The sequence below is a fragment of the Scleropages formosus genome, chromosome 9, assembly GCF_900964775.1.
Source record: "Scleropages formosus chromosome 9, fSclFor1.1, whole genome shotgun sequence".
Lineage (NCBI taxonomy): Eukaryota > Metazoa > Chordata > Actinopteri > Osteoglossiformes > Osteoglossidae > Scleropages > Scleropages formosus.
The window spans coordinates 9,363,080-9,380,478 of NC_041814.1; the positions used below are offsets into that span (position 1 = coordinate 9,363,080).

Consider the following 17,399-nt stretch of genomic DNA (forward strand, 5'->3'; position numbering starts at 1 on the left):
CATTTCCTTAAGTGATCTTTTTTTACTGTGTTTGTTTGGTGTAGCTTACACTTATGAAAAGGGTGTAAAATGACGACTACTAGACAGTCATTTTATCAGAGCTTTTAGGACACGTAACTCCAAGAGGGACTTTCGTGACTTCATGGTTCCGCGCGACAGCGGCTGCGAAGAGCCTCCCGGCCCCGCTCGCGTTCCTCAGCGGAGGCGCCGCGTGCAGTGCTGTCGCCCCCTGGCGGCCGGGCTGTCTCGGTGCGCCGACGAAGGCGGAGCGCCGAATGAGGAAAGACCAAGAAGAGCGCGTCGTGTCATACGCTCGTCTCCAAGGAGCCGCAGAAAAAAAAAAAAAAAGAGCGGAGCCGGAGCGCGCGGTCATGTCGCGGCCGTGAGGAAGACGCGAAAGTTTGGTGGAAACGCGCGAACGTGGCCGGTGTGTGCGCGTTCCCGAGCGAGGCGCTCGATACCTGCGCTGAGAGACGGGTGAGTCGGTCAGTGTGTCTGTACGGGAGATGGCCAGTGAATAATTGTGTGATCGGAACACACACACACACACACGGTGCTCGAGGCGCCGGCAGCGTCATCATGTTTCCTCGCACTCGCAGAAGAAGACGCGTCTGTTTTCTTGTTGAGAGCGATCAGGACGCCGCGCTTTTCACTCAGTGCCCTGAACTCGGGAGCTGCTGCTGGGCTTCTTTTCTTATCTTACTGAAACGGGGGAAGGCGACTTTATTGAACGATGTGGTGGTGGGGGGGGGAGTAAGGAGTAACGTTGCCCACCATGTGTCGGTGCAAGACTGCTGATGTTGTCTATCATGTCAACGACACACACAGTCAAAGTCGGCGTTTCGTGTGTGTGTTCGCGTTCCAGGAGATGCTGCCTGACAAAGGCCACATGACTGTGATGATGATGATGATGATTGCAGTCATATTCGCAAAGGGAAGTTAACATCGTCGTCATCATAAGCCACACAGGGACGTGTTTCATCTGCCCTGCGATGGAGTGGCGTCCCGTCCATGGTGTGCTCTGATTCGCAGCCTGGGATAGGCTCCGTACCACCGCCACTCTGCATTGGACCAGTTGAGTCCAGATATATGGATCAGTGTCCTTCTGCGGCAGCTCTCTCTCTGTGTGTGTGTGAGACAGAGAGCCAGTGTAAACTGAAGAGTGCTGTATACTTACCTTTCCTTGAAGAGTGTTGGATTCGCTTACGGTAACAGAGAAGAGAGTGCTGCTTCTTTGGAGGCAAGGATGTGACGAACGGAGACTTGGTTCCAAACTTAGTCATCTCTCTCACACACACACACACACACACACACACACACAAGGATTGCGACGCTCCAGGTGACACACGCTTCACCCATCTACTCTAACAACATTCTCCCTTGTCACTCATCAGTGCTCCTCTGTGTCCCTAAGTACCATCCCATAATCTGTGTCGCCGAGCAACTCGGCCGCTACGCACATTCTGTACCAGCAACAGTTTTAAAATCACAGAAAAGACGACAAACAAAAGCAAAACGACAGATCCTTCCACAATAGTGACACATGAGCATGTGGTTCCCCAAAATGACTCAAGCCTTTGTACACAAGCCTGTTCTGTTACAGCTGAGAAGATATGACCTCCGCATTTCCAGCTGTTAGGGGTAGCAGTGATTATACTACAGGAATACGTGTTTGAAATAATCGAATCGGAGTGTTGATGATAATGGGGTCTAGTTCTGAAAGCCGTCTCTGGTTAGCGGAAAGTGGCCTGCGCTGTCAAGGTGACAGGCTAGGAGGCACTTGTCAATAAGTCTGATCGCACAGTTTAATGACAGACCTGTAGTCTATAAGAGGATGGATGAGAGCTGCTGGACAGACTCTTAGGTTGCCAAATCCCAACCTGCGGTGACCCAGCCTTCGCTGAGCTCTTCATGTGTGTTTTCCAGCAAGATGGCCAGCGAAGAGAGACCCGCCGTACGCAACCGTTCGGGGGATCCGAAGACGCCCGACACACCGGAGCGTGACGGCAAATGGGTCGAGGGCAGCGCGGACCGCCGCTCGACATCTAATGGTGAGACGACCACACTGCGTAAGCCGCACGCTTCGCTTTGTCCTATGGGCTTTTCTGTCAATGTTTCACACGATCGGTTTACATTTACTTAAATATTTGCCTATTCAAATAAGCAAAATAAGGCAGGGCAAAGCCGTCCTCTCAAACGTCCAAGGAAGCCTGATGTGTCCGTTGAGCGCTATTGTCAGGACTTCTTTCTTGCCTCTCAATACTTGCCACCAGTTACCATTCATGTACCTTTCATTTTTACTGCACTAGAATAGTGGGCGGGGGGCGCGGTGGCGCAGTGGGTTGGACCACAGTCCTGCTTTCTGGTGGGTCTGGGGTTCGAGTCCCGCTTGGGGTGCCTTGTGATGGACTGGCGTCCCGTCCTGGGTGTGTCCCCTCCCCCTCTGGCCTTGCGTCCTGTGTTGCCGGGTTAGGCTCCGGCTCCCCGCGACCCTGCTTGGGACAAGTGGTTTCAGTCTGTGTGTGTGTGTGTGTGTGTGTGTGTGTGTGTGTGTGTGTGTGTGTGTGTGTGTGTGGTATAGTGAGCATAAACCGAAGGACCTAATAAATTCGCCTGCATGTCATCTCTGAAAAAACAAGGAGTTACAGTGCTCTGCAACAAGTAACTATATGCTTTCCTCGCGACATTCAATCGTTTCCGTACTGTCCATTGTGCGCTGCGTTCAAGTTACTGTAACCGTGCAATCGCCCTATTAAGAAGGAAATTCTGTCTCAAGAATAACGAGCACGTTTATTGTGCTTTAGGAAAAAGAACATGAAGGTGTAACGATGCACAGGGAGCCCAAACTCGGAACTAAATATTTGTTTTTTGTTTTGATTCCCCACTGTCATCGCTTTAAGGTTCGGTTTCGGTAATCCCTGACCTTAGGGCAGAATGAAATAACCACCAGAAACAGTGTTCTTCAGGTTACAACTCTTATGACAGTATGATGATCTGTCATGAACATATATTACGTGACCGTAACTCACACGCACACACATCGTCTGAAACCGTTTGTCTCAAGTGGGGTCGCGGCGAACCGGAGCCTAACCCAGCAACAGGGTGTAAAGCTGGAGGGGGAGGGGACACACCCAGGGCGGGACGCCAGTCCATCACAAGGCACCCCAAGCAGGACTCGAACCCCAGACCCCCCAGAGAGCAGGACCCGGCCAAACCTGCTACGCCACCGCACCCCCCCATCACCGTAACGATGAAGGTTTTTATATGAATGAATGAATGAATGAATGAGCGAGCTATCAGCAGGTGTGAAGATTATATAGATGGTCTATCAGACATGTGGCATCAGAGATACCATGGGATGTAGACAGTCCCAGATGAGTTACACAGAATTTACACCATGGTAAGGTATAAGGTAAGCCGTGGTTAATGTCGACCGAATAAAAAGCATTTTGCAGGACAGAGCGGCCCTGGATTGCTCAGAAACGGAACCGTTGCAGGTAACGCAGAGCTCAGGAGTCCATTACCAGTTTCCTGTAACGAGCAGCAGTTGTCGCCGTGCGTCGCGGTGCCAGATGTCGGTAAGAAAAGGCGAACCGCTTCCCGCGCGACATGTTTACGCGCTCATGCTCGAGCACGTCACACCGTAACGTTAACGACACGTGAGTCAGCGCTCACCCGTGTATCGTGTACAGAGAGATCGTTTTCTCCACAGGTTTCTGTGTCTTCTTGGAGCTGGTTGAACAGCTTTCGCAGCGCTTTGTTTGCTCTTGACAGGGTTGCTGTAATGTGTAATTGTGTGTAATGTTTAATGAAGTATTTTACTGAATGTGGCCGTAGTTTTGTAGGGTTCGAAAAGAAACGTAGAAAGTTAGTCCCTGCAAATGGACTAGATCTGTTTGGGGGGGAAAAGCTGTGAAAATGGTATATGCTGCCATTTACACGTTCATTCCTGCACCGCTTCCGTATAACTTGAGTTTTACGTGCAGATTTTGATATTTTAAATCTTCTACGAGCGGTCGTATGTTTTTAAATGTCCTCCCTAGCATCAGGAATAATGGCATCCCTTTTATAAGCGACTGAGCTCTGTGTATTTTGAAGTGCGGAGATTTGGAGTGATTTGACACAGAATGACACGGCTGGTTCTTTCACATTTTTCATTTGTAACGGGCCACGTGGATAATGTGACAACGTTATCCTTGTCGACAAATCGTTTAGAATGCGTGACTGCAACACCTCGTGAATCGAGGAGGTTCGCTTCAAACCCTCACTTTGCTCGCCATCGATTTGTACAGGCGGCGTGGTAAAATTAGCAGTGCAAGACCTTGCTTCATCACTGATCTGTGGAAGCTTAAAGGTAAAACCCAGAGCTCAGTATATAATAATACAGGATGGGCAAAGGTGCTGGTAACAAGTGTTTGTGTCCTTTATTACACAATAAAGTGAAATAACCTGCTATTGCATGGTGATCTTCAGTCTTATAAGAGTGACTAATCTTAAGTTGAATCACTCGTGATATAAATAAAAAAAGCTCATAGGCTGTGCAGACATGCATTTACGCACCGTGTCAGTGTGGTCCTCCTTCATGTCGTGCCCTGGATTCTTTTTTTTTTTTTTTCCTCCCTTAACTTTTTCTCAGAATGAATAGTTGCTTTTGTACGCTAACCATGACCTGCACAAAATAATCTTTAGACTTTTTTTTTTTTTTTTTGCTAGGCATCTTAATTTTTTTTTTTTTATTTTCGAAGTGTCTCTCTTCAAGTTTGGGAAGGGTTTACATTTCCCTCCATTTTTTTTGGTTTGAGATCGGTGGTGTTCCGAAGCGACTACTCATTTACCTCCCATTTACCCCCTCTTGGTGAAACGCATCTATTGCATTTACTCATGATTCACATGGGGTGGTTCTGTTATGGCAGGTGTGACCCTGCCCGTCACTCCCCAAGGCCGGTCCTTACTTACAGGACGAGTTGTGCCGGCAGTTTGGACAACCTTGAGGTTCCCCCCCCCCCCCAGCGGGTTAAAACCCAGTTCCTTGCAGGCTTTGTTTATGCAGATTTTTCCTACAGCAAGTGTCATATTATCACCATCGTTTTGTTACTCAGTTTGATATTTAGGAAGTGCAGTGTTTGGCTGCGGAATTTTAAGAGAAATGTATCGGCGGCATTAATAATAATAAATCTAGTTTACGCTTGAAATATGTATTCGAATGTCGTTTTTCCATCAGCAGCTTGTGTAACGTTTCACACTTGGCAACAGCTGGACTGAGGTTTGAAATGATAGGACGTGTTGGTCGATCTCTGGTCAAATATTAGACATTATAGGTTACTTGGCAACAGCCTGGGATCTGAAGAAAGTCACGCTAGCAAGGCGTTGACCTGCAAAGTTAGATTCGGGAGTGTTTGAGCTCTAAATAGGAAATGAACTCAGTGACTCACAAAGCAGGGTTCTTAATGCAGAAATAATTTTATATCGACATGATTACATTTATTCATTTAGCTAATGCTTTTCTCCAAAGTGATTTACAATGTTAGTCTACTTACAATTATTTTACTCATTTATACAGCTGGAGCAATTTACAATATGTAGTTTGCTCAAAGGTTAGGCAGCCACAGGTGGGATTCAAGCCTGTGACCTTTGGGTCCAAAGGCAGCAGCTCTAACCACTAAATCCCCAGCGGTCGCCTGTTTACTGCTATTTACCTGTTTATACAGCTGAGTCATTTTTACTGGAGTAATTTAGGGTAAGTACCTTGCTCAAGGGTACCACAGCTGGAAGTGGTATTTGAACTTACAACCCTTGGGTTCAAAGGCAGCAGCTCTAATCTTAACCCTACCAGTTGTGCCATGATGATAATGCATCAGTACGGCTGCTCAGGTTTTCGGAAATAATCTGGATGTTTAAGTTTTGTTTTGTGGCATATTATGAAAAGTACCCAAATAAGCTTAAACGGTGTAAGTGGCAAACAGAAAAAGTGAAAATGTTCATGTTTCTTGTTCTTTTCAGGTAAAATGGAGGTGGAACATCTTATTAGTAAGAAACAGCAGCTGAAGATGAAGGCAGAGGTAAAGACCTGGATTCTTCATCTTGCAGTGCTTACCAACAGACAAGGAAAACAGATTTTACTTTTGTATTTCAGCATATTCGTACGAATCGGATCGAAAAGCACTGACATTAAACACCTACATTTATAGTAGGTAGTTTCATTTATATTTTGCTGAAAACTAATACACCAGAGAAGATTTACCATTTATCATAGATGTACAACCAGTATTGAATATTCAATGGATTCCGCTCAATATATGTTCATAAACACACACACACACACACTGTCTGAACCGCTTGTCCCATACGGGGTCGCGGGGAGCCGGAGCCTAACCCGGCAACACAGGGCGTAAGGCCGGAGGGGGAGGGGACACACCCAGGACGGGGCGCCAGTCCATTGCAAGGCACCCCAGGTGGGACTCGAACTCCAGACCCACCAGAGAGCAGGACCCGGTGCAACCCACTGCGCCACCGTGCCCCCCTCATTTTTATAATCTCGCCACGCTTTTGTTTTCTAGTCCTTTATTGAATCTTCCGGCAGTGCTGTCAGAATTACTGTCTAAACTGGTTAGCTGTCCGCATGTGTATAATTTAGTACATTTTTCTTGTTTTAGTTGGAATAAAACTAACATGAAAGGTCACACCAAGTATACAACCCTATAGTCCTTTATAGTTACATATTGAGTTCGGGAGGCAGGTGAATACGTTTCGAAATTGAGAAATGACATTTCATTGTTTGTAGCAAACCTTTCAGTCTCCCTCATTAGAGTCCTGTTTATGGCTTGTTTTATTGTTGTCAAGATCATTGTGTGTGTGTGTGTGTGTGTGTGTGTGTGTGTGTGTGTGTGTGTGTGTGTGTGGGGGGGGGGGGGGGGTCGGGGAAGGAGCTTCCATTCTTGGTTGTGAAAGTGGAAATAGGGAAGTAAAATACAGCAGAAATAGAAGAGAGTTCTTCTATTTCATTCTTATTCTTACTGTCCTGGACAGACAGTAGAGAAGAATTTGAAAACTGTGCGAATTCCATTTTTTTTTTTATATTTTTAAACAAAAATGTTTCCAAACAGCCTAATCTCTTCCAGAGGTTTGTTCGTAATACAGCGAAAGACAATTGGGGGGGGGGTCAGTCATTCTTGATGTTGATCAATAAGAGAACCTTGTCAGCACGTAACAAAAACCAAATATGAAAAATATAAATGAGAGCTTTAAAATGCAATGAAGAAAACACCTGGATTTTTCCAGAACTGTGCCATGGCGCGCGTTGTTATTTCCGGAAGTGTTTCGGACGTTTATGAAAGAACCAAGGAGGCTCTGAAACAGTCACTGTCTGTAGATGTCCAGCTAAACCATTTCATGTGCAGAACCTTCTTTTTTTTTTATTATTATTATTCCCTGATGTCAGCACCTCAAATTGGACCTCATGAAGCAGTTTGACTCCCAGGTGAACGAGTTTATGGACTGCCTGATCGAAGAGTCAACCAGTCTGGAATCTCCGCTGTTGCTGTCTTCGCCGATGTCCGACAAGGAGAGGAGCAAAATGAGGTGTGCTGCTCCTTTACTCACTCAGACCTCAGAACCCTGCCGCCTTCCACCTCGAAACCTCTGTCACGCTCTGCCCTCGTTCGTCCCTGGACCTTCTCCGTCTCATTGCCGGCACCTCCCTCCACGCGTCTCCGAGTGCCTCCGCGTCCTGTTGCGCAGCTGTCTTTGCCCTGCTCTTCTCACGTTCCCGTCTCCACTTTACTTTTGGAACGAGTGTTTGTGCTGGTCTTCTTGGTTTTAATTTTTGTGCATCCGCAGGCATTTGCGACCCTCTCAAGATCAAGGCAAGCAGTTTGTGATCCGGCGATCTCTCTTGGAGTGAGTGCCGACTTACACCTTACAAACGCCTCTGACTTTTTTTATTTTTTTAAAACCAAGCCCAGCTTCTGATCTGACCAATAGTTTTTATTCCAATAAAAAATGGATTGTTAGCTATAATACCACAATGGATTCAGCAGTCACGAATGGTATAATATAGCCAATGACAAAGCATTAAACTACACTTGCTGGTAGAAAGGGGTTCCTTTGGGGGCCACCGTCTGGGCTGTTTGTCTCTCCGGACAACATGAGGCACAAATAATTTTGAATTGCGAGTGGCCTAAGTGGTGATGTTTATGAATTACACATTACACACACACATACACACACACACACACACACACACACACAGAGTCTGAAACCCCTTGTCCCAATCGGGGTCGTGGCGAACCACAGCCTAACCTGGCAACCCAGAGCGCAAGGCTGGAGGGGGAGGGGACACACCCGGGACGGGACGCCAGTCCATCACAAGGCACCCCAAGCGGGACTCGAACCCCAGACCCACCAGAGAACGGGACCCGGCCAGAATCGCACGCTACAGCAAAACCATTTTTTTGCATGTTGGATCGCTTGTTGACCAGGCGTCCGACTCGGCCTGGCGTTGCTTTTCTTCGGTCGTAGTTCCTCCACACATACTTTCATTTCATTAACGGCTTCAGCTTTTGAAACAAAGCCCCACAATGAAATGGGGAAAAAAAATACACTTCGCCAGAATGTTTAAGAAAAAAAGTCTCAAGATATTTCTTGTCATCCGGGGCTGCGTAGCGCCATATAATATTTAACGGAAGGCGCACAGCCAAAAGGCACGATTGCGAATGGGCTCCATGATAAGTCATTGCTATGACAGCATTGACAGTAACCAAGCGTGTGAAGGTGTTTGGTTATCTTGTGATCGTCAACTGCTTGAACCTGCCTTGTTCTCCTAATGCCGCTGTCCATAACCGAGACGGCGAGCTCCAGTTAGCTTTTTACAGCATTTTACTACACGTCTCGCACGAATTTCTCACTTTTTCCACTGATGTTTTTTATTGCCGAAAGCACAGTTCGGTGGCATTAACCTAATGGGGGGAATTGTCTGTCTGTCTCCCGACAGTGAGCTGTTTGAGGTGAACCACATCCGCACCATCTACCACATGTTCATTGCCCTGCTCATCCTCTTCATCCTCAGCACCTTGGTGGTGGATTTCATAGATGAGGGCAGGTTAGCACACCATCCCCCGCATCCCCCGTGCAGTAACAGCATCGCAGATCTTACCACGTTTCTATCATTGAATTAATCACAAAGTTATTAGGCACTTCATCATGTTAGATGTAAGTTATAATGGTAATTATGAGTTTTTAAGGAAAAAACCAGATTGGAATTGGGTAAAAGCAAAATTAAAATATTGTAAACCGAAGTGCACCTGCTTCTCGTATACGTTCCGGTTCGCCTCTTCGCAAAGCAAGCTTTAGATGAGCTCTTAACCGGATGCTGTTTGTGGACATAAGTAACTGCTGCCAAATAGGAAACGTTATTTTCTTAAGCCATTACAACTGAATGAGTTTTTAAGCGAGGTTTGCGGACTCTGCGCAACACTTGCCGCCTGGCTGCCATTGTGTTTACCCTGTACGGTCTTCCCCTGCTCGCCAGGCTCGTGCTGGACTTCGACCTGCTGGTGTATGCGTTTGGCCAGTTGCCGCTGGTTGTGTCTATTTGGCTCTGCATGTTCCTGTCGGTGCTGGTGGTGCCCTACGGCCTGTTCCACATATGGGCCAGCCACCGTCAGGCATCCCACCGTCGCACCCTGCGCTCCCTTTTGGCTGGCTTCCTCTACCTGCTCTACCAAGGAATAGGCCTGGGCTTCTTGCCCACCTATTTAGTGCTGAAGAATGGCCTTCCTCCTGCCTCACGCTTCATCATCATCCTTGAACAGGTACTCTTGTTGACCAGGCTCTGCTTAGTCGTCGGGACTGGCCACATTCATTAATTTGGAGAGGCAGGGCTTAGCCATTAAGGACTGGGCGCACTATCAGTGCCACTGTTTCTCTGCTGTTCCTCGTGTTTTGACGGCATCTTTATCTTTCTGCTTTTGGAAGAGTTTTTTTTTTTTTATTATTTTTATTATTTATTTAAATGACTGCGGTCAACTAAACACCAAAACCTGCGTGTGACTCTAACCCCGTGCGTGCTGCTCGGGCAGGTGCGGTTGATGATGAAGGCCCATTCCTTCATCAGGGAAAATGTTCCAAGAGTGCTGGCAGCTGCCCGGGACAAGAATAGTAAAGAAACAAATAGTGAGTCACGTACATGGATACAGAGTAATCGAATGCATCGCTTGGTATTTGGTTTACATCATTTGACTCACTGTTTTTTTTTACTTTTTTTTCCCCTCTTTTTTCCAGCCTCACTCGTCATTCCCCAGGTGACTCAGTATCTGTACTTCCTGTTTGCCCCCACACTCATCTACAGAGACCGTTACCCCAGGTGAGTCAGTCACATGCTTGTCATACTGTTGGACCCCCAAGTAGCCGCCAAGTATCTGCAGATTTCTACGCTCTCAAAATATGTTACATCATTGTACGTTAACGTGGACATGTTGACTCTGCACTGCTCTCACTGTGTGTGTGTGTGTGTGTGTGTGAGAGAGATAGGTCAGTTATGGATTGGCAGCTTGTCCACGCTGTACCCTGTGTCACTCTGTCATTCTCATGCTCTGTCTTACATAATAGTGAGCGTGCATTGCATGAGCAGTTATTGATAATAGATGGACATTGTTGTGTCAGCCCGTCCCAGTTTAACCACTTCAGCCTTCCATACATATGTTTTGAGGGATTAAATCTTTTCGAGCTTTTCAAATTAGTCTTGTCATGGTTAAGCGATTGCATTCTCCACCCTTTTCTCCGGTGTAATGCTGTTTTCAGGGTGATCAATGTTTTGTTGTCTTTATGATCTTTTTATTAGTCTGATTTTTTTTTTTTTTTTTTTCTTTTTGCATTTTAATTTTGCAGAAATCCCTATATTCGATGGGGCTACGTAGCCACTAAGTTCATGCAGGTACGGTTTTTACGTCAGTCTCGCACACGGGCCTCGTTTAGCAATGGGAGGAGAGTGACTGCATAACCGCACGAATGTCCTTCCCTTTAGGTGCTGGGCTGCCTCTTTTACGCCTACTACGTCTTTGTGCGTCTCTGCATCCCACAATTCCGCAGCATCAGCCTGCAGCTGTTTGATCTCCGGGCCATGGTCCTTTGCATTTTCAACTCCATCCTTCCAGGTGACCGCCCCTTCCTCAGCATGCGGTCCTCGGTGCCCCATACAGTCAAGGCTTGTGGGCCCAGTAGAAATGGGGCTTTTGTTTCCAGGTGCCTCCAAGAAGGTTTTAAAGGGTAGCCTGTGTCTTCTGTAGATGTAGTTTCACATCAGTTTCTCTGCAGCATCTTCTTGTTCTCCTCCTACAGGAGTTCTGGTCCTCTTCCTGGCCTTCTTTGCCTTCTTGCACTGCTGGCTCAATGCCTTCGCAGAGATGTTGCGATTCGCTGACAGGATGTTTTACAAGGTACGGAGACCAAGGACGGCGCGTTCATTATGTTGTTAGTTTCTCCCAGGCGTAAGACAAAGCTCAGAAGTACTTAATGTACTGTAAATCTTCTAAGTCTGTTGAGATAATGTCTGTCTGGTTTTCCTGTTCTTCATTTACATATATAATATGAATTGATTCTGAGGACTTAACCATGTTGAAATGTTATCCAAGGGGACGCAGTGGCCCAGCGGGTTTGACCGGGTCCTGCTCTCTGGCAGGTCTGGGATTTGAGTCCTGCTTGGGGTGTCTTGTGATGGACTGGCGTCCCGTCTTGGGTGTGTCCCCTCCCCATCCAGCCTTACGCCCTGTGTTGCCGGGTTAGGCTCCGGCTCCCCGCAACACTGAATGGGACAAGCGGTTCAGAAAGTGTGTGTGTGTGTGTGTGTGTGTGTGTGTGTGTGTGTGTGTGTGTGAGTGAGAAAGAGAGAGAGGTTATCCTAAAGGGAAAATCAGTCTATACATAATTCCATTGAAATTGTTCAGTCGTTTTTTTTATTTTTTTATTTTATTATTTTAATAAATTCTCTAGTATTTTCCACATGTCATCTGTACTTGCAATTCCCTTTTAAGTATGTATGGCTCTTGCTGATGAATTGTTTTGTGGGATAAAATTGTAATCTGGTCTGAATGACAGCTCATAAGTAGATATTCTTTTACACTGCGAACTTGGACAGAGGTAGCTGACCACCTCAGACACATTGTCATTTGCTATCTTACACTTGTGGGTGTTTTCGATATTACGCAGTGCTGTTGCCCTTATTTGTCTCTGTATGTCACTGTGACCCACTATTGCTGCTGTTGCGATAAAAATAATCTGAATTGATGTTTCTGTTCCTAGGATTGGTGGAACTCGACCTCTTTTGCCAATTACTACCGGACTTGGAATGTCGTGGTTCACGACTGGTTGTACTACTACGTCTATCGGGACATCCTGTGGGTGAGTTAACTGTGATTAATGCATGGTTTCGGAGCAGCACTTTGTTTACTCTTTAGGAATCCGGCTTGTAAATCTCAAATTCCACTCCTGGAGGTTCAAGGTGCTTACCATAAATTAATACAGTAAGAATACCATGCTTAGAAATGAGTAATTTATAAACACCTTTGTATTGAAACATCAGCTTAGTGATGATGATGATGATGATGATGATGATGATAAAGATTTGGGTCGGCACACTTGTTTATTTTTCTGTTGTTTGTCACACTAAGCCTGCCATTTATAAAGATGTATATTTTCTAACTAGTAACATTTTAGAATTTAGGCTTGTCCCAAATACTGCTGTGTTTAAGCCGCCAAACGTGTAACAGAATCCTGACGGATACAGTTTTATGCTTGCATGTTTCCTTTGTGATTTTTTGCGAAGGGAACAATAAGACATTAAAAGAGTAACAGTTAATCAATTTACTGAACTGGGCGCTTCGACAGTGATTGTTGCGTTTCTGCCCTTCCTTCTCGTAATTCGGTCTCCTCGTTTTGCTCTGGTTACAGATGTCGGAGAAGCGGTTCCGGGCAGCAGCTATGTTGGTGGTCTTCACTGTGTCGGCTGTTGTGCACGAATACGTCCTTGCAATCTGTTTTGGCTTCTTCTACCCGGTCCTCTTCTGCCTCTTTATGTGCTTTGGCAGTAAGTTAAAGTCCTTCCTACAGCGGCTATAATGCTTTTTAACTCCTCTTTGCAGGCACATATTAATTTTGCCATTTTATGTAAAAAGGTTAGGTAAACCAGTCTGCTTTTCAGGTACAGTATAGAATAAAACAATTTTACTGCAGGTGTGCAAATGTATGTATTAGGAATATGTATTTAATTTACATGTTTTAATTTTTTGTGTAGATTGAAGAGATAAGTTCTCTTTTTGGCAGTTCATGTAAGACATGGCCACATGATAAAAGCACAGATGTTTATTTGGCCTCACGAAGTCTATTCTCTATATTAGCCCTGATATCCAGTGATTTTGTCTGACTGACTGGTCCTTCACTTCTTTCTCATTCATTTTTTTTTGTCTGCGCTCAGTGATGTTCAACTTCATCTTGCATGATCAAAGGAAGGGCCCCATCTGGAATGTGATCATGTGGACCTCACTCTTCCTGGGTCAGGGTGTTCTGCTCTGTCTCTACTCCCAGGAGTGGTACGCCCAGCGCTACTGCCCTTTACAGGAGGTAAAAACTGCATAGATGCTTTTTTATTACACTGTCATTGTTTTTTGCAGTCATCTGGCTATTTATTACTATTACATTTATTCATGTAGCTGACACTTTCCTCCAAAGCGACTTACAATGTTAAGGTACTTACAATTTTTTACGGGGTAGGGTATTTTTACTTGAGCAATTTAGGGTAAATACTGTACCTTGCTCATGGGTACTACATTGGGAGGTGAGATTTGAACCTGCAACCTTTGGGACCAAAGGTAGCAGTTCTAACCACTACACTACCAGCTGTATGGGGTTCAGTCTCCTGGCTTTCAAAGAGAAATACTTTGTTTTTCTAGGATGCCTTTAAGTGCTCCGTTAGAGAAACGTGCTGTTTCTCTGTTGTCATGGGAGCCCTAATTTGTGGTTATCTGCTCTTGTGAGCGTTTTAGTCTTCCTTCTTGCTTTGGTACAGTAGTGCTCTCTGTGTCGTGATGTTGTGTGTTCCAGCTGTACTTCCTGCATTGGTTTAACTGAGTTCTGTGTGTCTCTCCAGCCATCCTTCCTGGATCTGCTAAAGCCACGCTCCTGGACTTGTCACCAGCAAACCTTACCTGCAGAGCACATTGACTGAGCCTGACCCCCACCCCCAAACCAAATGAATGTGACGAGTAGGCAGCAAAGACATGGACTTACCTTTTACGTTCGTTTTAATGTGTATCGTTGAATTGCACTAGGACCGGCTCACCCTAGATCCTCTCTTGTTCTGATGGGGAAAGGAAGCGTTATTCTGGGTTTGCATGCTTGAGGGGGATATTGTTGTACGAGCTCAAAAACTGAAATCTTGTGCATGGGGGCAGCCATTCTTTTTAGGTGAACGTGTTCAGTCAGCTATTTATGTTTTACATACCTTTTGGTTTTATTGTTGCCTTCCAGTTGAGTACAGGCTGCATTTATCATTAGGAACTTGTGAACACATTTTTTTTTTTTTGGACTAATTTAAACTGACTTATTTGTTAGCTACCGAAGTCATGAATACTTGTCTTTCTGTCAAGAACCTTGATTATTTTAGCTTACACAGAATGTTGGTTTCATAATTGTTCCCTATATAATAATTATGTTGCCAACTGCAGCATTTTCAGCAATGTAAGTTTGTAAACAAGTGTTCTTTGCTTGGGCTTTTAAAATTATTCCGGAGAAATAATAATGACCGTTTTTGTTTATTATTACATGTCATTAGTAGTAATATTTACTTAATTCACTTAGATGTTGAGTAAGAGTCTTGTTTCGAATCCTTTGACACTTTTGAGGTGAGCACTATTGATGTCAACTGCTGCTTACGCTTTCTCACATTTAGCCTTCATTAATACAGAGGTTCTTTTCTCTGTATATTATTTTTTTTTATTCCACTGAGTGTCAAACTACCCAAAAGTCATTAACAAGAATACCGTGCCCAGGTAGATAATGACGATGTCAGTTTACACAGTATTTTTTCCAAATGGCATTATCAGTAAATTTTTTTTTTTTTCGTTTTAGGCATTTAGAATTTCACTGCCTCCCCATTTAATTTTGTTCTTAAGTCTATAATAAACCAGATGATTAATAAAATGGTATATTTAATGCATTTAAATTATTTTGACCATTTAGGCATATATGAATGGCTAATGGTTAAAATCAAACACAAAAACTGTCACCTAACATTTTCACTTTCTGCGTCAACTTTGTCGTCGTCGTGTACAAAGTATGCAGCGTTTAACGTCTGAAGAACTAAATGTGATTTCCACTGTACTCTGAATGATTAAATTTGTTCCTGAATTCCTTGGAACCGCAGCGATTTTCACATAGAAATGTATTTTAAGGATATTTGAGTTTTTTTGTTTAAACACTGTAATAGAAAATAATGGATAACAAACCATGTATGGAAAAATATTTTGTACTGTACTTATTGCAGCTGGCTGCAGGCATACCTGTAGTAACCTTTTGAATTTGCTATAATACTCCTATTTACATGTGCCAAATCAGAGTTAACAAATGATGAGTATAAAGTTTCTTCTGTTTGCAATTCTTTAAATGTAATGGAATATATTGTTAATAATTCTATACATAGATGATCATAGTTGTTCTATTTTACAGTTGTTTCATGCAACACACAAAGTACTAATTTCTAAATAAATGTATTTCTTCATTAATTTGGAATATTTTCTGAGTGTATGTAACTTTACATGAATCAGTTTTGAACAGCTCTCCTGCTGGTTTGTGTTGTACCTGTATGATGCGAACGGCTATCTGGTGTCTCCTCCAGTCGAGACCCATTCTGAGCACAGGAGGAGTTCTGTGACTCAGATCCCTGTCTGACAGATGTTATCCATTGGGGTGGTGAGGATTTTGCTCGGATATAGTGTCTCGGCATGCTATTGTGTTCATGCCACCTAGAGACACGTTGAGCTCCTCTGGGTTTCTGAGTAGTTTTTCGGGAAAGGTGTGCTAGTCCTTGAGCTGGCACTGCCTCTCCTCCGCTGTGACTAATGGATGCAAGCTTACATTTCTGGAGACACTGGGCAGCGTCCAGCGTGTAATAGGCTATATACGTAGCCAGGTATGAGAGACGGTTGGGTCACAGAGCTGGCAATAAAATGAATACTTTAATGCCAAGTAATAAGGGTGGAATCTCAATGGGGTGATGTGTAATTTTTTAAAATTTTTTCTATTTGTATATTTGAAGGTAAAAAAACGTGGTAAAATGAAAGCATGAAAAACTGCACATGACAAATGAAAACACCTAAGCAGTGATATGTGATTCTGCTTTCCAAAGAACAGAGGTATTGTGTTATTCAAGGGAAGTGTTTACTGTTTCCATCTGCTGTTATTGAGACCAGTGCCCTTTCTAGTGGGGAAAAGGTTTTCTCTTTTTTTTTTTTTTTTTTTTTTTTTAAATTTTTTAAAAAAAAAAAATGCATTTCAGTGCATTTTAATTTTTTGCTTTTTTATACAGAGGTGGTTTAATCTGTCATTCATGCCTGAATTCTTTGGTAGAGTGGCATTTTTTTCCCTTAAAGTAATTGTTTTGCAGCAAAGGTAATCGCAAAAATATTTTGAATTAAAATGTATTTTTCAGAACATAACAGGACACTAATGTAATCGTCAACACTTCTCAGATTAGAAGTGCATTTTAATGTGTTGGTTTCTCCGTTCTTTATAGAAGACAGAGGGTGAATGTTCTTTGGAAAATGCTGACACTGGGAATGTTTGGTACATTCCTGTTGATGAAATCTACTGTATAAAAGGTTGGAATTATGTCAGCTGTACTGCTGTAGTGTATGTATTAGCTGTATTCATCTTGTTTTACAAGACTTGCTTCCAACCTGGATGTGGTGTTGAAAACATGATGCCTATCAATGATGTATTTTGAATTTAAAGACTGCAATAAACTATTTTCACAAAGTCTGTCTGTTGTTGTGAATATATTGTACAAATTACTCAGGAGTATTTGCAGTGCGATTGTTATTAGGACACTATTGAGCTTCAGCTAAATGTGTGTTAGCTCTTTCAGGAATGTTTGATGTCCCAACCACAGCACATGAAAAAACTTGAGTTAATTTATAGCTTGATTTCTGGCTGTTTTGAACAACTTGTCCATTGACCTGACTGTTGGTACCAATGTACTCAATCAAATCTTATTTAACATGCTGCATAAAACAGTGCTGCAGCAGATGGCACTGGTGCCGCGTAGCACGTGGGTTGTGCATTTAGGAGCGGGTTTGAATCTGGTACCGTCTGTAGAGTTTGCATGTTCATCCTGTGTTTGTGTGGGTTTCCTC

At 44.0% G+C, this 17,399-nt stretch overlaps 1 protein-coding gene across 2 annotated transcripts; it reads left to right on the forward strand.

The window, feature by feature from the left end:
- Nucleotides 1–268: 268 nt before the first annotated feature.
- Nucleotides 269–16,500, forward strand: soat1 (sterol O-acyltransferase 1). 2 transcript variants are annotated; one of them, XM_018726839.2, is made up of 16 exons: nucleotides 269–477; nucleotides 1,927–2,069; nucleotides 6,001–6,059; nucleotides 7,439–7,578; nucleotides 7,837–7,896; nucleotides 8,990–9,097; nucleotides 9,527–9,809; nucleotides 10,077–10,170; nucleotides 10,279–10,360; nucleotides 10,885–10,930; nucleotides 11,021–11,150; nucleotides 11,335–11,432; nucleotides 12,295–12,393; nucleotides 12,943–13,078; nucleotides 13,466–13,611; nucleotides 14,138–16,500. In XM_018726839.2, the coding sequence occupies exons 2-16, from the start codon at nucleotides 1,931–1,933 to the stop codon at nucleotides 14,213–14,215; spliced, it is 1,698 nt and encodes a 565-aa protein (XP_018582355.1). In that variant the 5' UTR covers nucleotides 269–477; nucleotides 1,927–1,930; the 3' UTR covers nucleotides 14,216–16,500. The 2 variants fall into 2 exon arrangements, with proteins under 2 accessions (XP_018582355.1, XP_018582356.1); XM_018726840.2 differs by having other exon boundaries at nucleotides 1,927–2,051.
- The last annotated feature ends 899 nt before the right edge of the window (nucleotides 16,501–17,399 follow it).

Excerpts from the sequence above, each read along its gene's own strand:
- soat1 (XM_018726839.2), top strand. The coding sequence starts at position 1,931 with ATGGCCAGCGAAGAGAGACCCGCCGTACGCAACCGTTCGGGGGATCCG. Across the intron at positions 10,361-10,884 it reads TACAGAGACCGTTACCCCAG|AAATCCCTATATTCGATGGG; the intron begins GTGAGTCAGTCA and ends TTAATTTTGCAG. Across the intron at positions 10,931-11,020 it reads TAGCCACTAAGTTCATGCAG|GTGCTGGGCTGCCTCTTTTA; the intron begins GTACGGTTTTTA and ends CCTTCCCTTTAG.